Source organism: Crocodylus porosus, unplaced genomic scaffold (assembly GCF_001723895.1).
Source record: "Crocodylus porosus isolate Cpor-Errol unplaced genomic scaffold, CroPor_comp1, whole genome shotgun sequence".
Classification (NCBI taxonomy): domain Eukaryota; kingdom Metazoa; phylum Chordata; order Crocodylia; family Crocodylidae; genus Crocodylus; species Crocodylus porosus.
Genome location: NW_017728906.1, coordinates 3,429,145 through 3,439,553, shown reverse-complemented (window position 1 = coordinate 3,439,553; position 10,409 = coordinate 3,429,145). Strand labels below are relative to the sequence as shown.

Below are 10,409 nucleotides of genomic sequence, written 5' to 3'. Positions count from 1 at the left end.
CTCCCCACATATCTGAAAAAGGACTTTTTGTTGTCCTTGATGCTTGAAGCTAGTTGGAGTTCAGTTGCAGCCTTGGCTTTTCTGGTTTGCTCCCTGCACTATTGTTTCTGAAACATGAATCTTAATAAAACATATCATATATATGCCAATAAGACTATCTGTACCGTTATAAATATCTCATAAGATCTTGCAAGATTAATCCTATCCTTTCATACAGTATTAACAAGCTAATAAGTGATATGTAATCTTATTAGCTGTGTGCACCACTGAGTAGAGTTTTTCTACCGATACCCAGAAGACTGGACACAACGAAATAGCATGTATTGTGCTTACAAAACTCTAAACCCTGCTTATTTTTAAGCCTGTGTGAGACAGACTTCTGGTGGCCTGTGAAATCTGGTGTCAAGAAGAACTAGAAGCATTTTAGGACAACAGCTTTAGTCTCTCTCTGGTTTCTGACACAACGTACTGAGGTCTGAGCTCCATATTTTTTGACTGTGGAAATTGCTAGGGCTGAGTGCATAAAGGAAGTTTAAACTCATGAGTCAGGTGTTGCCAGTTGGCTTGGGAATATTTTATTTTAGCTACTTTGAATGAGCTGATTTTTGGTTGAATGGTGTAATGCAAAGATTCTTAACCAGTGGGTTGCAGCCCACTGATGGACCAGAGAGGCAGATATAATAGACTGTGGGGGGTCACTCGACTTGTCTCACCCCTAACACACTTTTGCAATACCAGGCAGTGCTACACTGTGATGCCACACTACCTTTCTAGGTAGAAAACACCAGAGTTTCTTTAGTGCAAAGCTATGAATAGACCAATTGGGCCTGATTCAGCACTGGCTGAGCGGCTTCTGTTTTGGTACTAGTGCATGTAGATGGAGCTCAGGTCTCTCTGCAGCATGCCTGGCAAGGGGGTCACAAAAGAGACAGGCTGCTGGGCAATAGGCAAAGTTGGGGGCTTGAGAGCTGTGAGATCATTAGAGATCCAGGTTTTCCATTTGTTATGGAAAAACAGAAAAAAATGCAGATTTTCCTTTTCAACAAAGAAAAAAATCAGATTTTTCATTTTAACGGAGATGCCCATGAATTTTACAGTCTTGCAAAGAGGTCTCTGCAGGCTAGCAGAATTCCAGCCTGCCAGATCTTCTTGCTAGAAACGTGGCAAAATTTAAGCCCTGCCCCGAGGGGGAGGAAGAAGAGGAAGGAGCAGGGACTGAGACTCTTAGGTTAGGGATAGACATTCAAAAAGCCCTAGCCTGAATTGATTCACATATGGCAGGTTAGTCTAAGCTGCACAGCTTAAATTGATTAATACCTGGATAGACATTCTCTGTTAAATCAGGAAAGGCAGTCACATGCTTGCAGTGGCTCAAGCCAGAAGCCGGGCGGGGGGGTGCTAGTGCATGCCTGCCAGCCACTGCCAAAAGGGAGGGAAGAGAAACACCCTCCAAGGCTCTCATCCTTCCCTGCTGGAGCAGAGGGGGCACCAGCCAGGGCTGAAAACACAGCATACAAAACTTAGTCTAACTTAAAATGTAAACCAAGAAGACAAGAATTAGTTTTTACTAATACTGAGGGTAGAATGTCTCCTTACAGCCAGGCATTATGAAGGCTTCGTTTAGGTATTTAGCTCTCTTCATTCTTTGGTGAAGCTGTCTGCAACTTGCCTTAACTACATCTCCAGCATGTGTGATGACTGTCAGGTCTTTGGCAACACTTTCCACCTCTCAGTCTGGTCTTGCAGGTCTTATCTCTGGGCTCACAGGTACAGGGCTTGGATCTGCCCACAGGACACTAGCTTGCCTCTCTCCCCCACCTCCCCTCTTCTCCCGGACATGCTGTGGAATGAATCCCTTGCTAAGCTGCAGAGGTTCCAAGGGAGAGAGGGGACAGAGGGAGAAATTAACTCTATCCTTGCCTGGCTTCAGGCAAGCCATGGAGGTGCAGCTGGGGCTGGCAAACAGCAGCTATGGTCCCCAGGGTTTGCCAGTGGGGCGGGGGGAAGGGAAGGAAAGGGGATGGAGGGAGGAATTTGCTTCTGGGGCCATGGCAGGACAGCAACTGACCACACCATACCCCTAGAGAGCAGAGGGGAGGGGCCAGCCCAGCTCACTGGAACAGAGCTCTGCCCAGCCCAGAGAGCATGGCAGGATGCTGGGGGTGTCTGATTCAATTTAAACCAGCAAGGGGTCTGGGACAGACATTGCATAAACTGGTTTGAGCCGAATCAGTTAAGTCTAATACTACATTCAACCTGGTTTCGGCCATTTTCAAACTGGTTTATTGCACTGAATGTCTGTTCTGTTACAGGTTTTAACTAGTTTCAGATCACTTAAACCAGTTTGTGTGTAATGTCTGTTCCTAGCCTTAGTCAGCCAGGGCTTGGCTCAAGCTCCCTTTCCCTCCTGGAGCCTTTGATGTAAGTTGGGCTTGCAGGGGCCTCCATGTTTGTGTATGTCTAAGTGTAATGATGTGTAGGATGATTTGTGTGTGTCTGTATGAGTGGTGTGCCTGAACCTCTATGTCTAATACATGTAATCAATAAACACGACATTTTGCCGTATCCCCCTTTATAAGGTCTTGCTCTTGATTTGATAAATTGGTAAGTTAAAGTAACACCAGCATATGCAGGTCCTGGGACTCAGCCAGAGGTGCATGCTGCTGGGAACTCTGCCTACTGTAGAATCCTGAAGGCCTGCTGCCTACTGGTGCTGAGCCACTGGCAGCACCACAAATCCCACACCTGCTCACAAACCCGCCCCCCCACACCCCACCCCATTTCACAACCCCCCCATAAGCCCCACCCCTGCCCACCCCACATACTCCCATAGCACCCCACAATCCTTCACAATCCTCCAACAAAACCCACACGTACCCATAGACTCTACATACTTACATACCCACACCCCCGTAAAACCCACACCCACCTACAACCCCCCACACCTTCACAAATTCTCACTATACACACCTATTCACCCCCACCCCACCAACCATACAAAGTGCTTGCATATATTCCTAAAGGAGATTCAAATAATGTTACATTTAGTTTAATTTGTAAAAAAAAAAAAAAAAAAGTAATTAATTTTGCATGATTTTGAGTTTTTCTATGCATAATTTTGAATTTTTCTACACAATTTCTACACATCATTCTATGGAGTGGTCTCAGCAGGAGCTCTGATTTTCCATGCTGAAAAACGCGAAATCAAATGCCAAAATATACAGGTATTTACAATGTATTTTATTATAGTGATGGAGACACTGGTAGGCTTCAAAACTGCTTTAAAACTGTAAATACATCAGTAAAACATTGTGTTCAACTGACACCTATAAATATAGTGGCCTTTCATTTTAATCACAGATTTTGGCATTTTAATCAGAGAATTTGCAATTTTTATCAGAGAAAACCAGGATCCCTGGTGTTCATCACAGAAGCTGAGAAAGAGACAAGTAGTGAAATCTTTCAGCACTCAGGGCAGAGGTAGAAGTGGTGGGCAACAGTGGGGAGGAGGAGAAGGAGAGAAATTTTACTTGTCCAGCTGTCTTCATTTAGGTGGCAGCTGTGGCTGAAGCAGCACATGCTTGATTGTTGCCACTGGGGGACAGGTAGCAACACAAGCTCTCCGCAGGCTGCTCTTGGTGCTGTGTTGCTTTGTACCCTCCCCCTAGGTGCAGGGTTGTGCCATGACACAGCCTCTGGAGGATGTCATTCCATCCCCCTCCCCCGGTGACACTACTGGGCACGTCTGGCTTGAGCCTGCCTGGCAAAGACACCTGGGGGTAGAGGGGCACACTGGCACCCCCTCTGAGTTGGTGCCTGGCTTGCCCATGCCTAGTCATGGCTAGTTTGGTGGATGGAAGCCACTTGGAATGTCTCATTCCATATGGGATTCTGCAAATAAATGGAACCACCAGTTCTGCCTGAATCCACCCTGTATTGATAGAAGATGCTATTGTTCAGGCCCGATAAGCACTTCACTGATTTCATCTGAAGGCATGGGTACTTGGTGTTCTTGGAAATTTAGCTTATGAGTGTCTCAAGTTTTGATATGCTCAGCTCAGCACAGATCTTAGTGAGAACTTCTGGGTAGACAGCACTTCTGAAATCTCTCACTGTGCAGTCTCATCTCAGTCAGGTACATGCATATACAGAGAACTTAAATAACTGACTTAGAAACAGGTAGATAAAAAGGCAGAAATTGTTTAAACTGTTATAAGACTTCAATATTTTTGAGAAGTCAAAATTGTTGCCTGACTCAGGTTGGAACCAAAAGTTAAAACCCCAGTTCCTGCAACCTGACAAACTGAAAAAAGAGACAGTTTGGGTCAATCAAAATATTTCATTTGGATGATTTTGAAAAATTTGGACTCTGGCTGTTTTTAGGTTTTTTTTTTTTATTACAGTTGGCTTAAACTTCTAAATCGAAAGTAATTTTAAACCAAAAAATGGAATGATACCATTTTTTTAAAGCATTGAAACAAATCATTTCAACAGTTTCTCTTTTTCTTCCAAAACAGCAATTAATTAAAATTGATAATTTTTCATAAGCAGTTTCATCAAACTGGACTTTCCAGTTCAGAAGTTTTTGGTGACAGATTTCCAATCAGCTCTAGGATCTTGCCTTTTCCTTATAAATCACATGGATAGATGCTGATTTTGGAAAGCCATCCCTTTGTAGTTTGGTATTTAATATTGCTTTTTCTCTCCTAGTGACAGTGAATTAAAATGGGGATATCTTGCTAAAAAGTTCCTCCTACTAGCAATGGGTTGTTCTGACTGGGATGTTTTCTTCTGGGAAACTTTAAGGCTTTGAGTTAAGTCTGAGACCCATTGGACACCTGCACCTCCCACTGACTCCAATTAGAATTGCAGACACTAAGGTCTTTCCAATGAGAATGCTAAAATGGATCAAGTACGGCACTGTGGCATAAAGGAAACTGTCCAGTCTTGCTGTTGTAAGTGCAGGGCCTTTGCTTGAGAACAACTGTGAGCTGTATGGTGATGCCACAAGTATTCCATTGTCCTCACTCAGGGCTTGGTCTTGTATTCTTTGCACAGGCAAAATATCCCACCTGGTTTGATGGCATTTGTGCTCAGCTGTTAGTTGTCACAGCTGAAAGATTCATTTTCAAGACAGTTCTATTATCAAGTATCCCTCTTTTCAGCATGAATTTCATTGCTAGGAAATGCAACAAAATGATCAAACAGTATTTTTCTTTTTTCCTTCTTTCTACATTTTTTTTTATTTCCATCATCAATATCCAGTTTTTTAAAATCCTTTTTTCTTCCCCAAGTGTCAGCATCTTATTCTTTCATTCTTGTCTCTCTCTATACCCAGTATCAGTCTTGTTTCTTTCTTCATAGCTATTGTTATTTCCCTCCCTTTCCCTCCATGCTTCAGGCCCTCTTTTGATCTCCTTTTTATTCTCATTATTGTAATCATCAGTGAAATCATCATTATTAGCCAAATCGTTGTCCTAGTATTTCACCACCCTTACAAACCAGGTTAAGAGTAGCAGTGTGATATTTAGTTGTAGAGCATTTGGACCACTGATTATGATGACTGTCCTAAAAATATACTCTAACAGTCAGCAGATGTTCTGCCTTTAAAAGTGAGGGATGATCCAGCTGCTTCAATCAATGAAAAACTAAATTAAGAATGCCAGTCTACTAAAAGTAATCTCCCTCCACTGACAGGAATGGAGGGGGCTGTTTTAAAGGGTCCAATCCAGTCCTAATTTCAAGGTGCTAAACTTGGTTTTGATTTCTGTCAGATTCTAAAGAATGCTTTCTTTCACAAGTCTCCAGTTTCCAAAGCTACAAAGCATAGTCTACAAAAGTAGACTCATCACTGGTCAGCCACCCACACCCACTGCATATCATTACAAGGATCCTGTTAATCATTGGAACTATCCAGTAAAAGTGTAACTATATGTCTTGAGAAACCTAGATTTGAACTGAATCATTAGATACAGCTAATTTTTAAGGAACAGAACACATGTTTTTAAAGTAAAAAAAACCAACATGGTCAAAAATAATTCTTACCTTATTCATGTCAAAAGTACTAAATACTTGCTCAACATACATGTTTGCCTCTCGATCCATACCTTGGAGACCAAGGAGTGCCTTGAACTCATGGAGACTGAGCATTCCAGATGGGCACTCCCTCATAAATCTTTTGTACCACTGGTGGATCTCCAGGGCAGTGATATCATCAGCAGATCCAGTGGCTCCAGTGGCACTCATAGTGCCAGTTGCTTTTTTCCTCCCTTCCAGGGCTGTTGTATATTTATCCACACATGCGTGCTCCTTAACTTCAGTGGCTTTCGCCCAACTGAAATTCAAACAGCGTATTCAAGCACTAAACTATTGTAACCCTCTTACAGATGACCAGATATCTAGGCTGAGTAAAAATAGAAACCTACTGAGATTACTTTCAGTACTCTGTTTGATGCAAATACTTTTTGTCAGTAGGTAGATCCTTTTCTCCAAGTCACAACTCCAGCAATATCCCGATGTACTGCTAAGTGGCACTGCTGTTGAAGGTACTCACTTGAGGACAGAACAGGAAATGGACATTTGTTTTATGCATCTATGCCATTTTTTTGGAAGGGTAGGGTTCACAGGCACACTGCCATGGTTAAATTTGAGTTATATCCCAATCATATTTCCTTCTGCAGTTTCAACTGGGATACAGGATTTCTTAGTATTTCTCCATCTGACTCTATTACTGTGTGCTGGTTAAAGGACTTTGGCCTTCATGCTTCAGAAAAGCAGAGAGAAAAGCAAATTGTGCAGAATATTCTTGCTGTGTAGCTCATTTCTCCAGCACAGGAAAAAAGTCTATTCCTGAAACAATGAAACTGATTATAATAGAGCTTATTCAGCTGATTGTCCAGCAAATATCTTTTTTTTCCTGCAGAACATACTTGGACCCATGTGCCAATTACTCACATGTCTATGAGATCATTATCACTGAAAGCTGATGTTCCAAAAGCTCTGCAAAAAGCTTTAGGTCAAGGGTGCTCAATCCCTGACCTATAGGTCAGATTTGGCTGGCAGAGCAGTGTCATCTAGCCTGCAGTGCTGCCAAAGGATTCAGAAATTTGGTGGTGGGGGAAGCACAGGCAGTGTTAATTGCTGCCCCCCTGCTGGCAAACTTCTGGATGGAGAGGGAGCCCTGCAGGCCAGTTAACATGGCCCTACACACCAGATTGCACCAATGCAATGATGTGGGTGTGCAGGATCAGGCAGGCACATGGCCAGATCCAGGCATGCAGGGTTGCAGCCAGGATCCAACCCCATGTAACAGCCCCACAAGGGATCTGGCTGTGGACTGACCCCAAGCTACTTGTCCAGCACACAGGGCTGGAAGGTTAGGAGCATGGGCGTAGCTTGTTTAAATCCATCAGCTAGTACAAGTAACAGATCTGATTCTGTTACTTGTACTAGCTGTTACTGATCTGATTTCCAAACAGAAAGGCATTTTGTATCCTTTTGCAATACATGAGAACAGGGTTTTACTTAATAAGCACATGCATGGGGCAAATGAGGTTAAAGTAAACACCACTGCTGAAAATTTAAACTTATCTTCCTTCTTCAATGGAAAGAGTTATTTTCAGAATTCAATTTTTATAAAGTCTACAATGAGCAAAGATAATGGTTCCTAATATGTGCTGAGAATTTAAAAAGGGCCAATCTTCCACATTTTTTCTCATTCAGACATCATTCCCCTTCCCTCTCCCACCCAGCCTCCCAGACTGAATGTTTAAATGTTATAATAGGGCTTGCCATAGAAAATAAAATTCACTTTTTCTTTGTTTATCCAATCATATAATAGACACTCATATAACACAATAACTGAAATATTAAAATATTAAAACAAAACAGAATGGCCTCAAAGCTTGGATTTTTTTGTTTTTCAAAACAGTTTTTCAAACAGTTAAAGATTTCATTGGAAAACCACTACATCATTTAACATCCAATACAGTTTATCACTATATCTTACAGCTACTTGAGGGAAAAGCATACTGTAGAACTGTCACAGGCCAGCTGGGCACTGTGGGTATATTAATTTAGTTGCAGGCTAACTAAGTACTGCAACTTATATTAGCCACTGGGCTTTTTTGGTTTGGGATCAAGGAGGTGATGTTGGGAGGAAAGCAATGACAAGTTTTATTTATAAAAAAGAATGACTTTTACTTATAACAGCAAAAGATATCATTTACACATATGGCAGTTAGTAAATATTAAATTAATAAACAGGTAACATAACACTACAAGTTAAAATTGGCAGTGATAATAAAAACAGACAGAAAAATCAACTAAGAGTTCCCACTTGGTTAGTAACTTACCAATAGTCCCTCAGTCTCAGGGAATCAAGTTGATTCAGTGAAGTCAGGAGTCCTTGATCTACGCTCTCGGAGGGAGGTACCAGGGGAAGATCCCTCAGTCAGGATCTGGTCTTTGCTTACAAAGGGAGTAAGAGATCCAGGGGCATGGGACAGCAATGACCCTTGTGTTTTGTCTTTCCTGTGGGTTACTTAACGTGCATGTTCTTTTATATCTTGTCTATGCTAATTTGTTGGCTATATAGCCTTTCATAATCTTATTTTATAGCTGTTATCTTATGGGCGTAAAAGGTGCTAGAAATCATTATAATAAGTTACTGCTTAAGCTTGGGTTTACTCAATAAGCAAATTACACTACATCACTTTGGGGTTTGAGCTTAACATGTTCTCACCTAAGTTTATTTTACTGACTTTAAGCAGAAAAATGTATTAAATCAGCTAAGTCAGTGGTTATATTCTTTAGTTCTGCTTTTTAAAACTCATGCTGTCTCAAGATTAGAGCAAACATCTATATATAATTCTTGTGGGTTATACTCCAGACAGACAAAAAACAGTTTTATAAGCTGTATTTCAGATATCTTCAAAAAGCAGATTTCTTTTTGCTATGAGTTGCTTATTAACCCTTCTGGTTCTGACCATCACATAAAACGTCATTCCATCACTACATCACCTGGGACCTCATAATACTGTGAGTTTATATCTTTTAATGCAATGGAAATGGTAGTTTTTACACACAGCAAGTACTGATTATTTCTATCCATTTCATTTGTAGAGGGCAGCAAGCAGAGAAAGGATACGTTTATCAAAGTGAAGCAGGGCACCAAAGATTATTAGCCGCTTTTTAATTTCCCATCCTAAATCCTCAAACATGCCATGACAGGCTAAAGCCCAAATCTTTCTGCTGATGCAGCAATATCAAGCAGGATCTGGGGGGTTTTCTTGCAGGACCCTGGAGACAAAGATTTATGATCCTCTTATTCAAATGCTGATTTGTGTAGAGCAAGTGTAGCTGATCTGCAGTGCACATGCCAGAAATGGTCCAGGCAGCATCTGTGTGTGCCACATGGCACACTGGGGAGGGGACAGGCAGAACGGTGGCAGATAGGGAAGAGAGCAGAAAACAGAGCAGCAGATTGGGAAGGGAATACAGGGAGGGAAGTAGAAATCAAAGCAGGAGATTAGGCAGAGAACAGAAAGCTGATTGGGTAGGAACAGGGGATCAGAGTGACACATGGGGGGGATGTGGGGCTAATTTGTGACATGCCTGTCAAAAACGGTTCCCTCATTAGCTTAGGGGGACATAAATCCTCCTTTCCCATCCCCCCCTCCCCAAATTCAAGTTTAACAATGGTGGGCTAAAGATAATGATTACAATGTAATACTTACATTACTGCAATACTTTATTACCCTGAAAGATCACAGGGTAATTCACCAAATTTAACCAACTGCAAACACTATGTAGATTACTTCATCAGCCACTGTGATCCAGCTACTTCTACAGGAAATACAGCAAACTTAGAATGCCTTTTAAAAAATACTCTAAGTATAAAGGACATACAGACTCTTTAGTAATTACAGGGTATTAGGACATCAGTTTTAGGTCTCCCTTGAAGATGTTCTCTAGTTTAAGAGTAGAAGTTTCTTTCTTAGTTGAAAGGATGGACTGAGAGTGAGGGCACAAGAATACTTAATTTTTTTTCTTCTTAGTTTTCTGGTCAGTAGTCAATGCATTGTTAAATGCATATTTCCTTCAATTTTTTGATCAATTGCAAATACTGGACATCATCACTGGAGATTTTATGGAAACCGCAGTATTTTATAGGTTTTTTGTTCATAAAAAGGAATGACTATAGAATGCAGAAAATTAATAATTATGTTCTAAGGGGCAAGGTAATTTCCTTGAGGTTCAGAGTGCTCTTAAATACCAACCAAAAATGGTAAGTATGAGGCCACAAGCTATTCGCTATGGGCAAAAGTAAATGACAATGCATAAAATTCCATTATTTTAAAAGTGAAAGTTAATCATTTCTGATCTTTCAAAGGAACAAAATGGAACCT

The 10,409-nt window shown here is 41.3% G+C and overlaps 1 protein-coding gene across 1 annotated transcript in view; it reads right to left on the bottom strand.

The window, feature by feature from the left end:
- The window catches only part of GUCA1C (guanylate cyclase activator 1C), a 50,753-nt gene extending 44,268 nt beyond the window's left edge, over positions 1–6,485 (bottom strand). The window contains exon 1 of the mRNA XM_019528599.1: positions 6,046–6,485. Within this exon, the coding sequence (XP_019384144.1) occupies positions 6,046–6,246 (201 nt within the window). The 5' untranslated portion in view covers positions 6,247–6,485. The remainder of the gene's footprint in view (positions 1–6,045) is intronic.
- Between the last annotated feature and the right edge of the window lie 3,924 nt (positions 6,486–10,409).